Source organism: Salvelinus sp. IW2-2015, linkage group LG26, assembly GCF_002910315.2.
Source record: "Salvelinus sp. IW2-2015 linkage group LG26, ASM291031v2, whole genome shotgun sequence".
Taxonomy (NCBI): Eukaryota; Metazoa; Chordata; class Actinopteri; order Salmoniformes; family Salmonidae; genus Salvelinus; species Salvelinus sp. IW2-2015.
This window is the reverse complement of record NC_036866.1, coordinates 2,958,210-2,978,656: the sequence shown is the minus strand read 5'-3', so window position 1 is coordinate 2,978,656 and position 20,447 is coordinate 2,958,210. Positions and strand designations below refer to the sequence as shown.

Sequence of the window (20,447 nt, the reverse complement as noted above, 5' to 3'; positions counted from 1 at the left end):
TAATTTACCTCCAAGGTTGATCTAGCACTGAAATGCTGTATCTCAGCTCTCACAAGGAAAGAACAGGACATTGAAATGTGATGTGCTAATAAGTGAATAAGATATTTTATAAGATCAGTCACCATTTCCAGCTTGGCCTCCTCAAAGGCTTTCTTCTCGTCCTGCAGACGTCGTTTAGCCTCCCTCTCTGCCTGCTTTCTCAGGCATTCCTGCCTCTCCTTCTCAGCCTCCTCAAACGTCATTTTTAGCTTCCCAGGAGTCACCTGCTCCTTCTCTGTGGGCTGTTCCTCGTCCTCATCCTGGTGTTGACACAATCAGTCTACATCAGAGACCACCATATCCACATGAAGTATTGACACAGACAGAATATAATAGCTTTCATGAAATATTAGATTTTCCTAGAAACACCTATGCTCAATCTACACCTAGACCACCATGAAGTATTGACACCGATATAATCTCTTTCCTGAAATATTAGATTTGTAGAAACAGCTGTGCTGCCAGTCCTGCCGAAGCCTATGGGAGCGGTTCTCCTCAGCTCACCTGGACGACCGAGCTCCGCTTGGCCTCGCGGAAGGAGTGCCTGTTCTCGTTGTAGCGCTTCTTCTTCTCCTCCTCTGTCCTCTTCTTCTGCTCTTCCTCGCGGTTCTTCTCCAGGTCCTCAAAGTTCATCTTGATCCTGCCTGGAGGTCGTGACGGCTTGGCCGGCACCACACGGACCAGGATGGTGTCATCTCCCTCCTGACATAAATGGACAAAAGCCATTGTTAGAAGAGTAAATTACAATAACATAAAATACGATAAGACAAGAAGGTACTTCATTTAGCACATCAAACATCAACAAAACAAACCATTTCCTGGTCTGTGAACTTTACAAATGCTGAAGTGGTCGTGTTTATTCAAGTAATGGACTAAACCTATGTTATACATTATGAAATTATTAGTTGATACCTCTCAACTAAAAAATAAAATCCCCACAAACAAAATACACASACACACACACACACGRACACACAGAAGATAGGCCTTGAAGGAGAACATTCTTTTGGTAATGGCCAACATTTGCAGTAGACCTGTCAGTGAATGTCAGCCCTAAGATAGGAGCGTCTAATTCAGTCAGCTAGCTGGGAGGCAGGGGCTAATTTAGACAGTCAGTGGTGTGGGAAACAGTTACCAGTCACATGCTGTCTATACCCGGCAGTGTCTGTGGCTCAAGCAGCAGCAGTAGAACTCATTAGCCCAGTTGTTTCTATCCCACTCAGTCAGTACTGGCTCCGATTGAAGCTACCTCCCTGGCTCAATAAACCAGGAAGAATTCCCCAAGTTTTCACTAACTTTTACAGTATAGATACATGCAGTAGGTTGCAGTGAAAGGAGACAATGAAGAGATAGGTTTATCCAGCTTTCATCATGTTCAAGAGACAAATGACTGTAATTCAGTGGAGTAGAACTAATAACAACACTGTGTGAACAGTAAGCACTGAATATAAACAGACAATATCCATGCAGCCTGTCCATCCACAGCCAAACCAAACGTATTTCCACAAAAAGGAAACCCTTTCAATAGGCTTTGTCAGCGTAACTATATTGGAACATCTCTGTAATTGCCRTGTGCCAAGATAGAAAGTACATTCAGTACCACTCTTCCTTTAATTTAATTACATTAGAATTAGTCTAGTAGTAGTAAGTACTATGTAATTCCCTATCTAGTACAAGGTCATTAACATATTCATTAGAGTGATCTTGAAATGGCACGCAAAGGTTAGCAGGTGCCACAGGTGTATTAGCAGGTGTATTTCAAATTGAATTTGAAAGAATAACATGAATGTTTTCTATTGTATATTTGAAATTTGCATTATAAATTTGAACAAAATGTGTTATTACTTGTAACCATCCAGTACCTTGTTGTATCTAGGTCAACAAATCGATTTGGTAATGAAGGACTGGCTTCAATCCAGTTTGGCATGGCTACAACTACAGCTAGGCTAGCTGTACAACTACAGCTAGCCTAGCGTTAGGCTCGGCTTCCAACGTCATACCAAAGGTGAGATGAAAGCCCGTGGCAGAGGCTAGCCTAGCTTTAATGCACAGCTAGCGCTGAATGCTTCTTAAAGCAGCCAGCCTATTTCAGTTTATGGCACATTCTAAGGCCTGTATCTGAAGAAGGCTGTGTGATGACACATCTGAAGACTTATATGATATACACTACCTATTAAAAGTTTTAGAACACCTACTCATTCAAGGGTTTTCTTTATTTTCACAATTATGCTCAATTTTCACAATTCTACATTGTAGAATAATAYTGAAAACATCAAAACTATAAACGTGTTAAACAAATCAAAATATATTTTAMATTTGAAATTCGTCAAATAGCCCCCCTTTTCCTTGATGACAGCTTTGCACACACTTGGCATTCTCTCAACCAGCTTCACCTGGAATGCTTTTCCAACAGTCTTGAAGGAGTTCCCACAAATGCTGAGCACTTGTTGGCTGTTTTTCCTTCAATCTGCGGTCCGACTCATCCCAAACCATCTCAATTTGGTTGAGGTCAGGGGATTGTGGAGGCCAGGTCATCTGATGCAGCACTCCATCACTCTCCTTCTTGGTCAAATAGCCCTTACAACGCCTGGAGGTGTGTTTTGGGTCATTGTACTGTTGAAAACAAATGATAGTCCCACTAAGCCAAACCAGATGGGAGGGCGCATCTCTGCAGAATGCTGTGGTAGCCATGCTGGTTAAATCACAGACAGTGTCACCAGCAAAGCACCCCCACACCATAACACCTCCTACATGTTTTACGGTGGGAAATACACATGCAGAGATTATCCGTTCACCCACACCGCGTCTCACAAAGATACAGCGGTTGGAACCAAAAATATCAAATTTGGACTCCAGACCAAAGGACACATTCCATCGGTCTGATGTCCATTTCTCGAGTTTCTTGGCCCAAGCACGTCTCTTCTTATTGGTGTCCTTTAGTAGTGGTTTCTTTGCAGCATTTCGACCATGAAGGTCTGATTCACACAGTCTCCTCTGAACAGTTGATGTTGAGATGTGTCTGTTACTTGAACTCTGTGAAGCATTTATTGGTAACTCTAATGAACTTATCCTCTGCAGCAGAGGTAACTCTGGGTCTTCCATTCCTGTGGCGGTCCTCATGAGAGCCAGTTTCATCATAGCGCTTGATAGTAATGATGGACTGTCATTTCTCTTTGCTTATTTGAGCTGTTCTTGCCATAATATAGACTTGCTCTTTTACCAAATAGGGCTATCTTCTGTATATCCCCCTACTTTGTCACAACACAACTGATTGGCTCAAACACATTAAGAAGGAAATAAATTATTTGAAGAAGGCACACCTGTTAATTGAAATGCATTCCAGGTGACTACCTCATGAAGCTGGTTGAGAGAATGCCAGGAGTGTGCAAATCTGTCATCAAGGCAAAGGGTGGCTACTCTGAAGAATCTCAAATATAAAATATTTTGTTTTTTTAACACTTTTTTGGTTACTACATGATTCCATGTGTTATTTCATAGTTTTGATCTCTTCACTATTATTCTACAATGTAGAAAATAGTAAAAATTAAGAAAACCCTTGAATGAGTTGGTGTTCTAAAACCTTTGACCGGTACTGTATCTCTGATAGTATATACTGTATCAGACACGATATGTGCTCTCGGAGCTGCAATGGATTGCAGCACCAGTCAAGTCCATTACAGCAACTGTTAGCCTTTCAAATGGCACTTAAAATACATCATCCAGGTGGCAGTTGAGGATTACCTGACTGATTACACAGAGGTGGAGGCCAGTCCCTCAATGGGGGCAGCGATTGAGCAATCCAGCCCTGATGTACCGCTTCCCTTATAGGCTACATTACAGTTTACCTCTGGCCCAARGAAGGAATCCCGCAGTCTTACCTCTGCGGCTTTCTTGGCCAGCTCCTTCTGCATCTTCGCTTTCTCCATGATGTCCTGGGCGGCGCGCTTCTTCCTCTCCTCCTCCATCCGTTTCCTCTCCTCCTCTTGTCTCTGCTTCTCCATCTCGGCAAACTTCCCCTTCACACTGCCTGTAGAGTGTAGACCCCACATGGTGATGATGAGACCACAGTACAAACACCAGGGTTGTGTTCATTAGCCCCACAACGTTTTACAACAGTTTGCAATGGAACATGACAATGAGCGTTAATTATTGGTTAGGTCCAGGTAGTCTCACCCTGTTTCAGTCTGTTTCCTTCCATTTGTTGCCTAATGAATACAACCCAATGGGTGAGATGAGGATTAGGACAGCACCCTCCTCCTCAGCCCTCTCCCAGCCCACCTGCCCCCCATTTCCTACCTGTGATCTTGGGGACGTAGGATTTCTCTACCTTGGCCGGCTTCACCTCCTCCTCCTCATCACTGGAGGCGAGTAGTTCTTTTATCTGTGGTGGATCAGAGGGAGAGCGTTGCTGAGAGGTTACCAGTTTATCTGGGATCATCTGCTCTGCACGCTGGCCACCTCAGGAGCCATGCTGGGCCCAGAAAGTACTCAAGGCCCTAATCTGGTAAAATAGCACGAGCATGTGACCCACAGGGAGGCCTCTGATTGGATCATGCGGTTGTGACATAGGGGGAGATCAACACTTAGGCATCCGGTCTCTAAGAGTTGGCTACGACAGTACAGGGCGTTTTCTTCCCTCCTGCTGAGTATCAAGGTGTTCCACCCTTGTATCAGACGTTGCTCGTTTTACTATAATGTTTCCTGTGATACAGCTTGTAATAATGGACAACATGCGTAAAATAGAAAATGTATTTAGTATGTTCTCAATTATCCCCATGTTTTGGGTATAAGTTTGCCCTAAATTGACATAAGCACAAACCAAGCACATCTATAACATAATTGTTAAGATATTTCAATAGAACGTTGAGATTTTTTTGTGCAAAGTGATATGATGCTGATATGAGTTTTCCAGTACACCCACACTGCTGTTGTTGAGGCTCGTGCTCCATGCCATGCAGGCCACAGTTAGTTGGGGTTAACTCTCTCGGTGTTTGACCGCCGACCTGTTGCTTCCTGCGGTTGTATTCTCTCTCCTTGACGTACTGCTCCTTCCTTTTCTGGTGCTCCTCTAGGCTCCTCCTACTGTTGCGCTCCTCCCTGGCCTTCTGCATGGCCTCAAACTTGTTCTTCACGTCAGCCTTACCGATCTGGGGCACGTAGCTCCTGGCCACCGGCTTTTTGGAGCGCAGAAGTCTCTGGAGGAAGACGAAAATACAAGAAATGAATTGCTAAGGTTCTTATATAGGAGTGTGGTTCTCAGATCTAAAAGAGACGTTTTGAATAGTGCTATTTAGCTGAACGTTACAGAAACGTTATGAAAGATCTACAGGCCGTCAATCCCTAATGCAAGGATAGGCAACTTTGATGGGGGTGGGGGCCACAAAAAATCTGAACTCATCACGAGGGGCCGCAGTGGCTAGCAGGTCTGCGTACCCAAATTCTTACCCACACATGTAGTCAGAGCCGGCCCTAGCCTTTTGGGGGCCCTAAGCAAAATTTGATCCACGAGCCTACAAAAGGGGGGTGTTATGGCCCACAGCTGGCCAGTTGCCCATCCCTGCCCTAGTGTAACATCTGTGGTTGACTCAGCAACGTGCTACACTTCAGATTGACTCTTTTGAATGGTAAATCTATCCAGAAGCAAAGTACATATCACATCTTTCCATTTCAACTGTTGATAGCAGGATGAACACAAAGGGCCGTGCCTCACCTTTTGTTTCAGAGCCACCTCAGATACGTTCTGTGACTGGTCCTTCTCTTCTTTCTCTGACTCATCGTTCATGTCATGTGCAACTCCATTTTGTGCCACATCYTTCTTGTCTTTCCTGGATCTTGACCTTTGCCTTGCCTTGTCCTTAACTGTATAATTTTCTTTGTGCTCCACATCATTCCTGTCGTGTGCCTCATCTTCTTCCTCCTCCTCTTCCTCGGGCTCTGTGTGAACCTCATCCTCTTCGGTGTGAACTTCTTCCTCATGGTCATTGTGCGCCTCATTCTTTTCTTGTGCCTCATCATGTTCGTCATGGGACACATCGTTATTTTTGTATGCCACATTGTCTTTGTGTGCCAAATCATGCTTGTCGTGTTCCACATCGTCCTCTTTGTGTGRCACGTGGCCATGCAACTCGTTCATGTCGTCGTTGTTCTCTTTATCACTCATTTCGTGTGCTTCATCACACACATCATGTGCCACATCAGTCATGTCGTATGCGACATCAGCAATATTTTGTGCTACCTCAGTCATGTTCACGCCACGCTGACAAATTAACAGGGCCCTCTTCAAATGTTACCTGTCAAAAAAATTTAAACACCATTATGGTATGGTACAATAACAACAAACATCTTTCTCTTCACATAATCATGTATTATTCATAARTTACAGTGCATTCGGAAAGTATTCAGACCCCTTCCCCTTTCCCACATTTTTTWAAAGTTACAGCCATATTCTTAGATGTATTCATCTACACACAATAATACCCTATCATGACAAAGTGAAAAAAAACATAAATACCTTATTTACATAAGTATTCAGACCCTTTGCTATGACACTCAAAATTGAGCTCAGGTGCATCCTGTTTCCATTGATCATCCTTGAGATGTTTCTACAACTTGATTGGAGTCCACCTGTGGTCAATTCAATTGATTGGACATGATTTAGAAAGGCACACACCTGTCTATCCCACAGTTGACAGTGCATGCCAGAGCATAAACCAAGTCGTAATCCGAGACAGGATTGTGTCGAGGCACAGCTCTGGGGAAGGGTACCAAAACATTTCTGCAGCTTTGAAGGTCCCCAAGAACACAATGGCCTCCATCATTCTTAAATGAAAGAAGTTTGGAACCACTAAGACTCTTCTTAGAGCTGGCCGACCCAGCCAAACTGAGCAACCGCAGGAGAAGGGTCTTGGTCAGGGAGGTGACCAAGAACCCAATGGTCACTCTGACAGAGCTCTAGAGTTCCTCTGTGAAAATGGGAGAACCTTCCAGAAGGACAACCATCTCTGCAGCACTTCAGGCCTTTATGGTAGAGTGGCCAGACGGAAGCCATTTCTCAGTAAAAAGCACATAACAGCCAGCTTGGAGTTTGCCAAATGCCCACTAAAGGACTCTCAGACCATGAGAAACAAGATGCTCTGGTCTGATGAAACCAAGATTGAACTCTTTGGCCTGAATGCCAAGCGTCACATCTGGAGGAAACCTGGCACCATCCCTACGGTGAAGCATGGTGGTGGCAGCATCATGCTGTGGCGATGTTTTTCAGCGGCTGAGAGACTAGTCAGGATCGAGGCATGATTGAACGGAGCAAAGTACAGAGAGATCCTTGATGAAAACCTGCTCCAGAGCGCTCAGGACCTCAGCCAAGACAACGCAGGAGTGGCATCAGGACAAGTCTCTGAATGTCCTTGAGTGGCCCAGCCAGAGCCCGGACTTGAACCCGATCGAACATCTCTGGAGACTTGAAAATAGCTACGCAGCGACGCTCCCCATCCAACCTGGCAGAGCTTGAGAGGATCTGCAGAGAAGAATGGGAGAAACTCCCCAAATACAGGTGTGCCAAGTCCAAGAAGACTCGAGGCTGTAATCGCTGCCAAAGATGATTCAACAAAGTACTGAGTAAAGGGTCTAAATACTTATGTAAATGTATTATTTTCTAAATGCTTTATATACACTTTCGAATGCGCTGTACATCTCGTTCTTGCCTTCTCAAGTTATACCATTTTCGTTCCTTTAATCATTTTTGTGTCTGCAACATCAACTTCTAAGGCTGCTCCCCCACTAGATAGCACCGCCACCTCATACTCTGCTTCAAAACTCAATAGGACAGACAGTGTCTTCTCAGTTTCACCATGCTCGGGACCGGGTCTGTGTCGCACCAAACGGCGGGCGTCACAGACACAGGGAATCTTCCATTTTCTCCACCACTCCACCACAACACTTAACGCCACGGTCTGAATACTTATGTGATATTTCATTTTTAAATGTTTTTATAAATTAGCAAACATTTCTAAAAACCTGTTTTTGTTTTGTCATTATGGGGTACTGTGTGTAGATTGATGAGGGGGGGAAATGATTTAATCCATTTTAGAATAAGGCTGTAACTTAACAAAATTTGGAAAAAGTCAAGAGGTCTGAATACTTTACAAATGCACTGTATATCCCTTAAAAATGTTTATGAGGCTCCTCTGCCCCATCATTAAACATACTCTAAAGAAAAACACGAGCAAAATATAGTCTCATTCACCTCAGTTTTCCTCAAAGACGTGCAACGTAATGGTGAAACATTTCTACCAATGATGAACTTCAGATTGAGTTTATTGAATGCCCTATACCGAATGCAAAACTAGGACAACAATTTTACCAGTAAACATTATGTAGTGCCCTTTCTGAAATCTGGTGTGGTAAGTGACTAGCCTATACATGTATGGACTTCAATAATGTGTGTAACTTTTAATATCTGTATCTGTTTCACTACCCTCTTAAAAAAGTTTCTACCAAGAACCATTTTGATCTGAAGAACCCTTTTTGGAAGACAAGAGTTTTTTGTAAGGCAGAGGGTTCTACCTTGAACCTTTAACATCCTAAGAAGTGTTTTTGGAAGAAAGGGTTCGTTGATGATTCTTTGGAAGGCAAGAAGGGTTCTTTGGAAGGCTAGAAGGGTTCTACATAAAACCAACTATAATATTTCCCAGGATGCTCTATTGCATGGAGATTTTCAGAATTGTTTGTTTTACGGTAATCTCTGTGTTTTTGCATGTACATTGATTGGTTGATTAGTTTTATGCTACAGGAAGATAAAAAATATACAGTTTGTAAAAATAATCCAATCTATTAGTAATTTGATTTATTGGACCCYTTACTGAGATGGTTTTTCCAGTTTAGATGATTGAGGTAGTCTCAGTATTCAATCTTCCCTATTCTGGTAGTCATGCAGAATGCAAGTTACAGGTGATTAACATTTCCACTTGTTGGATATCCTAACTCTGGCTGGATTCCAATAGGAATTACACGTCACTTTGCAAGCCAGCATAATGTGATTTGCAGGCCTAATGTGACCTGTCAACCAGGATTTTCTCTAACACCACTGTGTTAGGGTATAACTAGGCCCTCAAAGAAAGTCCTTATGACGTATATAATCTATTGTCATAAATAATAGCATTTTAAAGGCTAATAAGGCTGGGGGAACCATTCATAGAAGTTCTAGGAATAATCTTTAGATGATAAAATGGTTATTGGGAGGACCCTTCGTAGACGGTTATAAGCACAACCTTTCATATAGGMTTCTAGGCAGAACTACACTGAACAAAAATATAAACGCAGCATGTAAAGTGTTGGCCCATGTTTCATGAGCTGAAATAAAAAATCCCAGAAATGTTCCACTTGCACAAATTTTCACACTTATTTCTCTCAAATTWTGTGCACAAATATGTTTACATCCCTGTTAGTGAGCATTTGTCCTTAGCTAAAATAATCCATCCACCTGACAGGTGTGGCGAATCAAGAAGCTAATTAAACAGCATGATTCCACAGGTGCACCTTGTGCTGGGGATAATAAAAGGTCAATTTAAAATGTACATTTTTCCCACACAACACAAGTATTTATGTCTGTAACAAAGCCATTTTGTTGGTGAAAATTAATTCTGATTCGCTGCACCKCTGCCCAGTCATGTAAAATCCATAGACTAGYGCCTAATGCATTTATTTCATTTGACTGATTTCCTTATATGAACTATAACTCTGTAAAATCTTTGAAATTGTTGCATATTGAGTTTATATTTTTATTCAGTATATATACAGGGGGATCTTTGAAGAACCATCCATAGAGGGTTCTAGAAAGGGTCTACCCAGCACCAAAAAGGGTTCCGCTATGGGGACAAACTGAAGAGTGTACCCTACATATATTCATACTGTACAGCAAACAAAGTGTACTGTGAAGCACTTTGTGATAACTGCTGTAAAAKAGCTCTATAAAATACATGCGATTGATCAATACACTACAGAATATCACATGATAAATACGTATTTTTTTGCAGAGCAGCTGGAGTTTTGCGGGTGTCTGTTTGGGGAGGCAGGCACCTCATGGCTGCTACAGTTGGGGAAGGAAAGGGGTGCTCGTCCTCCACCTCCACCCCTCAGTATGCTGAGCTAAGTATAGCCCGCTTGTGTGTCCAGGCCATGTGTTCATGGCTATTTCTGATGAGTGATATGCGGTTGGACAGAGCGAGGGTCGGTAGCCACATGTCACCCAACAGACCCTTGACAAAACATAAGCCTTAGTACCAGCCTTAGTACCAGCCTTAGTACCAGACTTCGTACCAGACTTCGTACCAGACTTAGTACCAGACTTCGTACCAGACTTCGTACCAGACTTCGTACCAGACTTAGTACCAGACTTAGTACCAGATTTAGTCCCAGACAATCGGATGAGCAAGAGATAATTTGGCCATAGAGTCATCCGACACTAGAAAGGTTACTGTTTATCAGTGTGTTAGAAATGTAAGCTAAATGTAGAATGTATTCTCATCAATTCACTTGGTAATGATACTGAAGTAAACAGTCAGGGAGGTTTGGGGTTAACAAGTGCTTAATAAAAAGAAACAGGCCATCAAATAACATTTGATTGATTTCATTGATTCATGGATTGAAAACTTGAAGGGTAGACCTAAATGTACCAAATGTTGATTTGTTGATTAACAGGCATACTTAATTAACAGTGTATAGTTAGACTTTGAGTTAGATCAATCTCACATTACACACCTGATGAACAGCTGCGTTGGCACATATCACAGCAATTACTTTGATTGCGACAACTACTATGATGTTGATGGTGTGGATTACCAGTCTGAAGGTTGAGAACAGAGAGAGTAGCAGGTAATTAACTTGATTTTACCAAAATATGAATCTCAAGACTACTTTCTAAGAGGTTATCTCGACTGGCTATGTTTCCCTCTGTTCAATGAATCATTAGACTGGGTTCAGAATGTCTGTCACAGCTGTGGAGCTGGTCAACAGACTGCACTGCCCTCTTCAATCCAGCTGTGATAACCAGGCATGATAATAAAGTCTATAATTCATATCAATTAAATGAATATACCCTTTTTATCACAATATTGTGTCTGTGCAAATCACAAATAGACAAAATGGTACAATTTGGGGAAACAGTAAGCAAACACAATGTCCAAGTCACCATCTCTCTACAAAGATGTTGTAGGCCTTTGCCAAAATACAATATAATAATGTCATGCATTTTTATAATACACTGTTAAAATGAAGTTCTTTTAGGGCAGCTGAGCTGCCACCAACTTGAAGGAGACAAAACTTTAACTTTGTTGGAGAATTGAAAAACATCATCCTGAGACGTTTTGAAACGTTACATGGTGCAACACCTTGCCAGGGACTAGGAACACTAACAGGTTGAAAACACTATTTTGGTGTTTCGAGTCCAATTTAGTGCAAAATTGGTGCAGTTTCCTCTCTCTTAAGCTTCCAAACAGCATTCTGATGATTTGAATCCTGTCCAGTGCAGAATGAAATCCTTTTGCCTGGTGTCTTAAAGTTTAACATTGTTTTATGCATTTGCTATTATATACCGCTTCAGCAGGCATTCTCAACCACAGTGTTCGAACCACCAGCAGTAACTACAGTTTAAACTGAAAGAACTAAAGATTCAGGACTAGTGTTTTCCATTGACAAGCATGAATGTGGAAATGGATGTTGTCCTCGTTGAACGTCATTTGTCTGATGGTTTTTGATATGCGTTCATCATGATCTATTACACCTCATGGCACAACAAGCTTAATACTAATATAGAAACATACTTTTTTTTCTTCAAACGTGCATACAACACCGTTGTAGAGATTAAAACCAGACTTCCAATGAGTTCAGTCACTCAATTGTCTCTCTCTTTGGTTATCCTCATGAAAGATACATTTTGAGCATTGTGCCTCTTCAGTCAAATAAGACAGTCAAAAAATGAATCAAAATGAATAAGGTTTTGAAGTGTATTTCCTATATCTAGGAGATATAAGAAAACTCAGGAAATATTTTTGTTGTTTTGGACACATATTTAACCCCTTATTTTTGTTGGCACAATCCATTAGTTTGTATGGGTTACCTTCAGATGAGTCTAACGACACTTGGAGTCGTAGAGTAAAACGGAGAACGCCGTCGTGTTCGTGAGAGTCTCCCTTTTCCATAATAATTTGGAGGCCAAAACCGTTCAAATGTATTCGTTAGAAGACTGATTTTTGCGATGTCTCATGGTCTGACAAACACCGCTGTAGCTCAGCCACCTTCCACCGTAGATGCGGAAGGGCGGATGTGGTGGATTGAGATATGATAGCTCTAGTTTAAACTGAGATTTTGATGGGATTTTTTGTATTATGATAGTTATGAAATGACAGAGGGGATACAGATAGTGGGAGAAACAGTGGGAGTGAGAGAAACAGATTGAAGGGTTGGAGTTGGGATTTGAACCCCGGTCATCGGTGAGGAGAGGGCTGACCTGTCTAAATTGGGTGCGTTACCGCTAGAGAACGGGCTCTGCATGACTTGCATACATTTTTATTAAGTATATGTTGGTTATTTTTCTTGTTCATTTCAGTTCACTCCAGATTTTTTTTTTTACAGTGTGGCTGTGTGATTGAATTGTCAAACTTTTACGAAATGTACTAATTTACTGCCTCATAGGCCCTTATCATCAATCAATATTCAGGCTATAAATCATTTGCTTTTCTAAACCATTGACTGTATAAGAAACACAAGTTTTGTGTTTTGATGCTGCCTTTTACATGCACTGAAACATCTTAAAAACAACAATATTCAGGTTGAAATGCATCTTCTGCATTCAACCCAACCCCTCTGAACCAGAGAGGTGTGTGGGGCTGCCTTAATCGCCTTAATCAACATCCACAACAGAAGTTGTTTGGGGTTAACTGTCTTGCTCAAAAGGCAGAACAGCAGATTTTAACACCTTGCCGGCTCAGGGATTTCAACCAGAAACCTTTTGGTTACTGGCCCAACACGCTTAACCGCTGGGACACCTGCCACCCTCAAGAACCACTTTGGGTGTTTCAGAGTACTACATTTCTGTTTTAAAACACATTCTGTGTACTAAAACACTTACATTAGGTTTACCTTCAAACACCCTCCTAACATCAGATATCAGCTTAGGTGCATTCATTTTTATGGAGACTTTCTATTTTTACAGTGTATTGTTGAAACACTTCAATATGGTATATAAACTTAATTATCCTACTGTATCAATTATGAACTTTACAGGTTGGCAAAAAATAATCAAATGGTATTAATTACCCTAAATATGATCTACAGGCTATTGCATTACCCTGATATAGTTACACTCATAAATAGTTTTCTTGACCGCACAATTCATGCAAGGATTTGTGTAGATGAACATGTACTGCTATATCATCGTTAACCAATACATATAGGCCTGGCAAGTCAAATCCTGTTCTTGGTTAACAGTACACTCAGCTGCCACTAAATACCATGACAAGCTGCTAGAATAATCTGTGTATATAAAAAAAAAAAGGATTTCTTTGTTTGATGTATGCTCATGTTTGCCCCTTTACGCTGGAGTAAACCAAACTATCATCATCTTTTCTTTTACAGCTAAATAAAACAGCTGAATGTCAAAGCAAAGTCAACTAGGCCTGACTGAAATATATCACTTTAAATATTTCCATTTTTTTTATTACTAAATWATATTTTGCTTAGTCTTCTGAATAGCAATATGTTCTCCTTCACGTTACAAGTCTCAATTTCCAGATCAACCATTGAGGGGCAAAATGTAAACTCTTCCCAACAGGTGAATTTTAACATCCACATAACACACATTATCTTAAATTAAAGTTTTGCAGGAAAAAGTTTACCTGTTTCAGTGTAATATCCTCCTTATTTTAGGACTTTTCTGTGCAGATAGTGGATTAAAACAAATGTAATGTCAAGTATAGAAAACACCAATTTGTCAAAGCACGGAGATGCCTGCGCCGCGTTCACGACTCAAAGTCTAATGGGTGAGGTTACGTATCAGCAAACAGCTTTCATGAAAGTACCGCTACTTTGGCCGTCTACCGCATTCCGCGCGCGCTAGCGCCAGCTTCAGCTGTCGCTCCAAATACGCATGGTCCTTCCTGTTCGCCCAACACAGATACAGCTGCAGTTCTCTCTGCCATCAACCCAGACAGTGTTTTTATCTGTCAAATTATATTCCCTGCCTTTGGAACAATTATTTTGTGAGTAAATGTATACATTTTAATAAACGGTTTAATTAACCTACCTTTCATTGGCTTGTTTTCTTTTTGCAATAGCACTACTACTACTTATACTGCTACTGCTACTACCATTACTACTTCTGCTACTGCTACTACTACTTATGCTGCTACTGCTACTACTACTACTGCTACTACTATTACTACTACTGCTACCACTACTTATACTGCTACTACTATTACTATTACTACTTCTGCTACTGCTACTACTACTTATACTACTGCTACTGCTACTACTACTATTACTACTGCTACTGCTACTACTATTACTGCTACTGCTATTACTATTACTACTTCTGCTACTGCTACTACTACTTATACTACTGCTACTGCTACTACTACTAGTACTACTGCTACTGCTACTACTATTACTGCTACTACTATTACTACTACTATTACTACTGCTACTGCTACTACTATTACTGCTACTACTATACTATACTACTACTACTTACTACTGCTACTACTACTATATATACTGCTACTACTATTACTACTACTACTATTTACTACTGCTACTGCTACTTACTTTACTTGCTACTATTACTATTACTACTGCTACTGCTACTACTATTGCTACTATACACTACTTATACTGCTACTACTACTTATACTACTACTACTAATTACTACTGCTATTACTATTACTGCTACTACTATTACTACTACTACTATTACTACTGCTACTGCTACTACTATTACTACTACTATTACTACTACTACTACTTATACTGCTACTGCTACTACTACTTATACTGCTACTACTATTACTACTTCTACTACTACTACTACTTCTGCTACTGCTACTACTATTGCTACTACTACTGCTGCTACTACTATTGCTACTACTACTTCTGCTACTACTACTACTACTACTACTACTACTACTACCCCTACCACTACTGCTGCTACTACTACTTACTACTACTACTTCTGCTACTGTACTATATATGGATAAGAGCGTCTGCTAATGACTTAAATGTAATGTAAATGTACTATTGCTATACTACTGCTGCTGCTACTACTACGACTACAACTACTTCTGCTACTGCTACTACTATTGCTACTACTACTGCTACTGCTGCTACTACCTACTACTACTGCTAGTACTTCTGCTACTGCTACTGCTACTGCTACTGCTACTGCTACTGCTACTGCTACTACTACTACTACTACTACTACTACTACTGCTACTACTACTACTACTACTACTACACGCTCTCTTATGCCCTCCTACTACTGCTGCTACTACTACTACTACTTCTGCTACTGCTACTACTAGTACTACTACTTCTGCTACTGCTAATACTACTACTACTGCTACTACAAAAATGTCTGTAATTTGTACAATACTGAACTCAATAGGTCATATTCCATATACAGTATCAGTAATTTAGGGTCAAGCATTTACCCATAGGCTATACCCAGTGGCGATTTTAGCATGTAAATCTTGGTGGGGCAAAAAAATAATAAGTGGGATGTATGCCAGCAAAGCCCCTACACAACACATATCTAAACAATACATTAATTGCACTATAACGGTGATAAAAGGTGCCCACAAACTGTTAGGGCCTACATAAATCTGTCCCAACAGCAGAGTCCCAACACCTTACCACTGCTACACCTGGCTTTCAGCGGAGCCTTGTCTGGCAGCGAAACAGTTAATTCAGCCTCATTTACTGCCTATAAAAAAACATAGCTGTTATGGCTGAGTTGCTTAAGCAAATGTGGTTTCTACTGACAATTGAGATGTACAAACTATGGCATAAGGGGACGACAAGCGGATGAGTGGCAATCCATAATTTCGATTAAGACATTAATGAGCAAGCGACGACAGACATAGTCAATATAACTATTTGTTCAGCACTTTTGAAATGTACAGTGACAGAATTCAAAACATGGGCAGTTCTTACAGTGTAAGTAAGTCAGAACCATAGGATAAATAAAGGGGCATATAAACAGACAATGAAAGCTCTTACAATATTCTATGATAAAATGTCTCTAAAACAGGTTATAGGCTATATGTGCACCACCAAGTCAGAACAGTAGGCGAAATTAAGAGGGGAAAATAGACCAAATTACTAGGGTGAGGCACATGGGCTACTAACAGCTTACTACACAARATACACTTATTATTACTTTCTTAGCTACAGTATTCAAATCTCCCTTGCATATTACATAATTTATGCAGCAGCATATAATACATTTTTGGACTCACCTTGTGAAGGTGGCGCAGCAGTCCTTTGTGGGCAAATTTTGTCATCGAAGTCTGGCATTCTCTGGATTTATGGTGGGAACTCAGAAGAAAAACACACAGCCACTCCACTGAATAGCAGGTTAGTGATTGCTTTGCAATGCTTGCAGTTAGCCACTGATTCCTTCCAAACGACTCATTGTTGAATTTGCGATTTCCAACTTGTTGTGTAATCTTTATGTCCAATGGCCAATGAGCACCGATGCATTTTATCTATAATTTTTCTTCATTATTTCTCTTCATGTGACAAGGATTGAAAAGGATTCGCCAGTAGATTGTTGACTTGATTCATGATGATGACTGCTAGCTTGCTAGCTAAGATTTTGAAAGGAAGATGTTAACATGATCAGTCCAATCAAAGCTACTGTACATATAACGTGATTTGACGTCATTTAATCTGTGGCCAATGACCTTGAGCCATCTTGGAAGGGCACTTGTAATATAACTCTATGGCAGGACCCAAAGGGTTGAAATTTTGGATGTCTACCCTTACTAAGTACTTAAACTTGGCGATGACATACTGTCCCCATGAGTGACAGAACACTGAGCCAATCACGGCACAATGCTCCGTATTTTCTGCTGGCTCGCCCCACCACCATAGAAAGCACTGAGCTGGGCTGAAACATCGGCATTTTGGAGCTGCCTTACTCAAGAAAGCAAAAAAGAGACCATGTGTGTATGCAGCTTTATTAACTGTATGATATATATATTTTTTACATTGTTTGCAAACTGATATGTGACACGTATGACATTACTAACCCCACTACTCCTAATAGTAAGCTACGTCCTCCTCTACAATGAGAAAGTAGTGCTTTGATTATAAATAGAAAAGTTTCTTTAGACACATTTGTCAGCTCTTATCAGTCTCACTGACTCCCCATGCACAGCTGCTGACTCACTGGCCAGTCCAGCTTCTTCCTCACACAGGACATGGCTTTGGAAATCATGAGTAGCATGTTTGTTGGCAGTACACTGACCATACACAGCAAGTAGCACTCAAAACAAACATCCAAATTAGCATGATGGGAAGAATACCAATCACACAGTGAAAAAGTAATTTTAGTCATTCCTTTCTGGTCCCAGTGCAGAGATGCATTACATTCTTATAAGCAGTGATTTAATAGAGTTTTAGAATGGGGGAAAAAACAGAATAACTCGTCAATATGCAGAAAGTGACATGATTTTCACTCAGCTACTGAGATGACTGGTGATTGGACAGGTCTTTAGGAAAACCCCCACCATACTGCAGGTTGCCATTTATTGTCATGAATCTTGTTCTGGACGCAGCTCTGCAGAGTGGTGGTGACAACCACAAAGTCATGAAATCTGATTTTAAACCTAACCCTAACCTTAGCTCTAACCACACTGCTAACCATAATGCCTAACCCTAACCTTAAATTTAAGGCCAAAAACAGATTTTGGTTTTCATGAATTTTTACAATATAGCCTACTTTGACTTTGCAGCTGGCCCATCAAGCGGAAATCGCTAAATTCTGCCTCCAGGGCAAGATTCATGACAATAAACGTCAACCTGCCAGCATACCAGGAGGCAACCCTTGGTCTAATGTCTGGAACTGAAACCTGAGAGCCAGACCAGCATGCATCTCTCCTAGTGCTACAGGTCACAGTCAGTAAAAAAGACATGGTGTGTTGGGCCTATACTGTAGACTACGGTGTCAGATTTTAAACTGTTGATATGACCGACAGGATACAGTGAGACTTTTAATTATTTATAAAGAAGGGCACTAAGGAGTTGTGGAGATTGTCTTTGAATGAGACAGAAGTCTACTGAAGAAGTTATGTTGTCAAAGCTGGGGTCACCAAATAAGAACGAGTGTTTGAAAAGCACGGATTACTATGATGTCAAAATAAGAAGGGCTGCCAGTGTGGTAGACCTGCTTTAGACTTCACCCCACCATTCACTTCCTCCCTTGGGCCAGAGGTACAAATCAAATCAAACTTTATTTGTCACATGCGCCGAATACAACAAGTGTAGACTTACCGTGAAATGCTTACTTACAAGCCTTTAACCAACAGTGGAGCTCAAGAAGAGTTAAGAAAATATTTACCAAGTAGACTAAAATAAAAAGTAAAAAAAAAAAGTTACACAATAAGAATAACAAGAGCAAGGCTATATTCAGGTGGCATCGGTACCGAGTCACTGTTGGTTGGTTGAGGTAACTTGTACATGTAGGTGGGGGTGAAGTGACAAAGCATAGATAATAAACAGTGAGTAGCAGCAGTGTACAAAAAGGGAGGGGGGGAAATGTAACTCGATTTTATTAATTGTTCAGCAGTCTAATGGCTTTGGGGTAGAAGCTGTTGAGGAGCCTTTTGGTCCTAGACTTGGCGCTCCGGTACCGCTGGCCGTGTGGAAGCAGAGAAAACAGTCTTTAACTTGGGTCACTGGAGGCTTTGACAATTTTATGGGCTTTCCTCTGACACCGCCTATTGTATCGGTTCTGGATTTCAAGAAGCTTGGCCCAGTGATGTACTGGGCCGTTCGCACTACCCTCTGTAGAGCCTTACGGTCAGATGCCGAGCAGTTTCCATACCAGGCGGTGATGCAACCGGTCAGGATGCTCTCGATGGTGCAGCTGTAGAACCTTTTGAGGATCTGGGGACCCATGCCAAATCTTTTCAGTTTCCTGAGGGGGAAAAGGTTTTGTCGGGCCCTCTTCACGACTGTCTTGGTATGTTTGGACCATGATAGTTCATTGGTTATGTGGACCCCAAGGAAATTGTAACTCGATCCGCTCCACTACAGCCCCGTTAATGTTAATTGGGGCCTGTTCGGCCCACAGGAATGTCGGCCCACAATCAGCTCCTTTGTATTGCTCACATTAAGGGAGAGGTTGTTGTCCTGGCACAACACTGACAGTTCTCTGACCTCCTCCCTATAGGCCGTCTCATCGTTGTCGGTGATCAGGCCTACCACTGTTGTGTCGTCAGCAAACTTAATAATGGTGTTGGAGTCGTGTTTGGCCACGCAGTCTTGGATGAACAGAGAATACAGGAGGGGACTAAGCACACACCCCTGAGGGGCCCCAGTGTTAAGGATAAGCGTGGCAGACGTGTTGTAGCATACTCTTACCACCTGGGGGTGGCCCGTCAGGAAGTCCAAAATCCAGTTGCAGAAGGAGGTGTTTAGTCCCAGAGTCCTTAGCTTAGTGATGAGCTTCGTGGGCACTATGGTGTTGAACGCTGAGCTGTAGTCAATGAACAGCATTCTCACATAGGTGTTCCTTTTGTCCAGATGAGAAAGGGCAGTGTGGAGTACGATTGAGATTGCGTCATTTTTGGATCTGTTGGGGCGGTATGCGAATTGGAGTGAGTCTAGGGTGTCCAGGAGGATGCTGTTGATGTGAGCCATGACCAGCCTTTCAAAGCACTTCATGGCTACCGACGTGAGTGCCATGGGGCGGTAATCATTTAGGCAGGTTACCTTCGCTTCCTTGGGCACAGGGACTATGGTGGTCTGCTTGAAACATGTAGGTATTACAGACTCGGTCAGGGAGAGGTTGAAAATGTCAGTGAAGACACTTGACAGTTGGTCCGCGCATGCTTTGAGTACACGTTCTGGTAATCCATCTGGCCCAGCGGCTTTGTGAATGTTGACCTGTTTAAAACTTCTTAAGGCTAGGGGGCACTATTTTCACGTCCGGATGAAAAGTGTGCCCAAAGTGAACTGCCTGCTACTCAGGCCCAAAAGCTAGGATATGCATATTATTAGTAGATTTGGATAGAAAACACTCTGAAGTTTCTAAAACTGTTTGAATGATGTCTGTGAGTATAACAGAACTTATTTGGCAGGCAAAACCCCGAGGACAAACCATTCAGAAAAAAAAGAATTTGAGGTCACTCTC

General features: G+C 41.6%; 1 protein-coding gene across 5 annotated transcripts in view; it reads right to left on the bottom strand.

Moving 5' to 3' along the window:
- LOC111952603 (nexilin (F actin binding protein)) overlaps window positions 1-16,921 on the bottom strand; it is a 32,393-nt gene extending 15,472 nt beyond the window's left edge. For 3 of the 5 annotated variants that reach the window (XM_023971446.1, XM_070435056.1, XM_023971448.2), the window contains exons 1-7: window positions 13,929-14,071; window positions 5,750-6,329; window positions 5,043-5,234; window positions 4,336-4,420; window positions 3,918-4,066; window positions 544-741; window positions 123-299 (exon numbers count right to left, since the gene is read on the bottom strand). In XM_023971446.1, coding sequence (XP_023827214.1) covers window positions 123-299; window positions 544-741; window positions 3,918-4,066; window positions 4,336-4,420; window positions 5,043-5,234; window positions 5,750-6,283 — 1,335 coding nt within the window. In that variant the 5' untranslated portion in view covers window positions 6,284-6,329; window positions 13,929-14,071. Of the gene's footprint in view, window positions 1-122; window positions 300-543; window positions 742-3,917; window positions 4,067-4,335; window positions 4,421-4,960; window positions 5,235-5,749; window positions 6,330-13,928; window positions 14,072-16,545 lie in introns of those variants that run through there. The other 2 variants (XM_023971447.2, XM_023971449.2) reach the window with 2 other exon arrangements.
- Window positions 16,922-20,447: the final 3,526 nt, after the last annotated feature.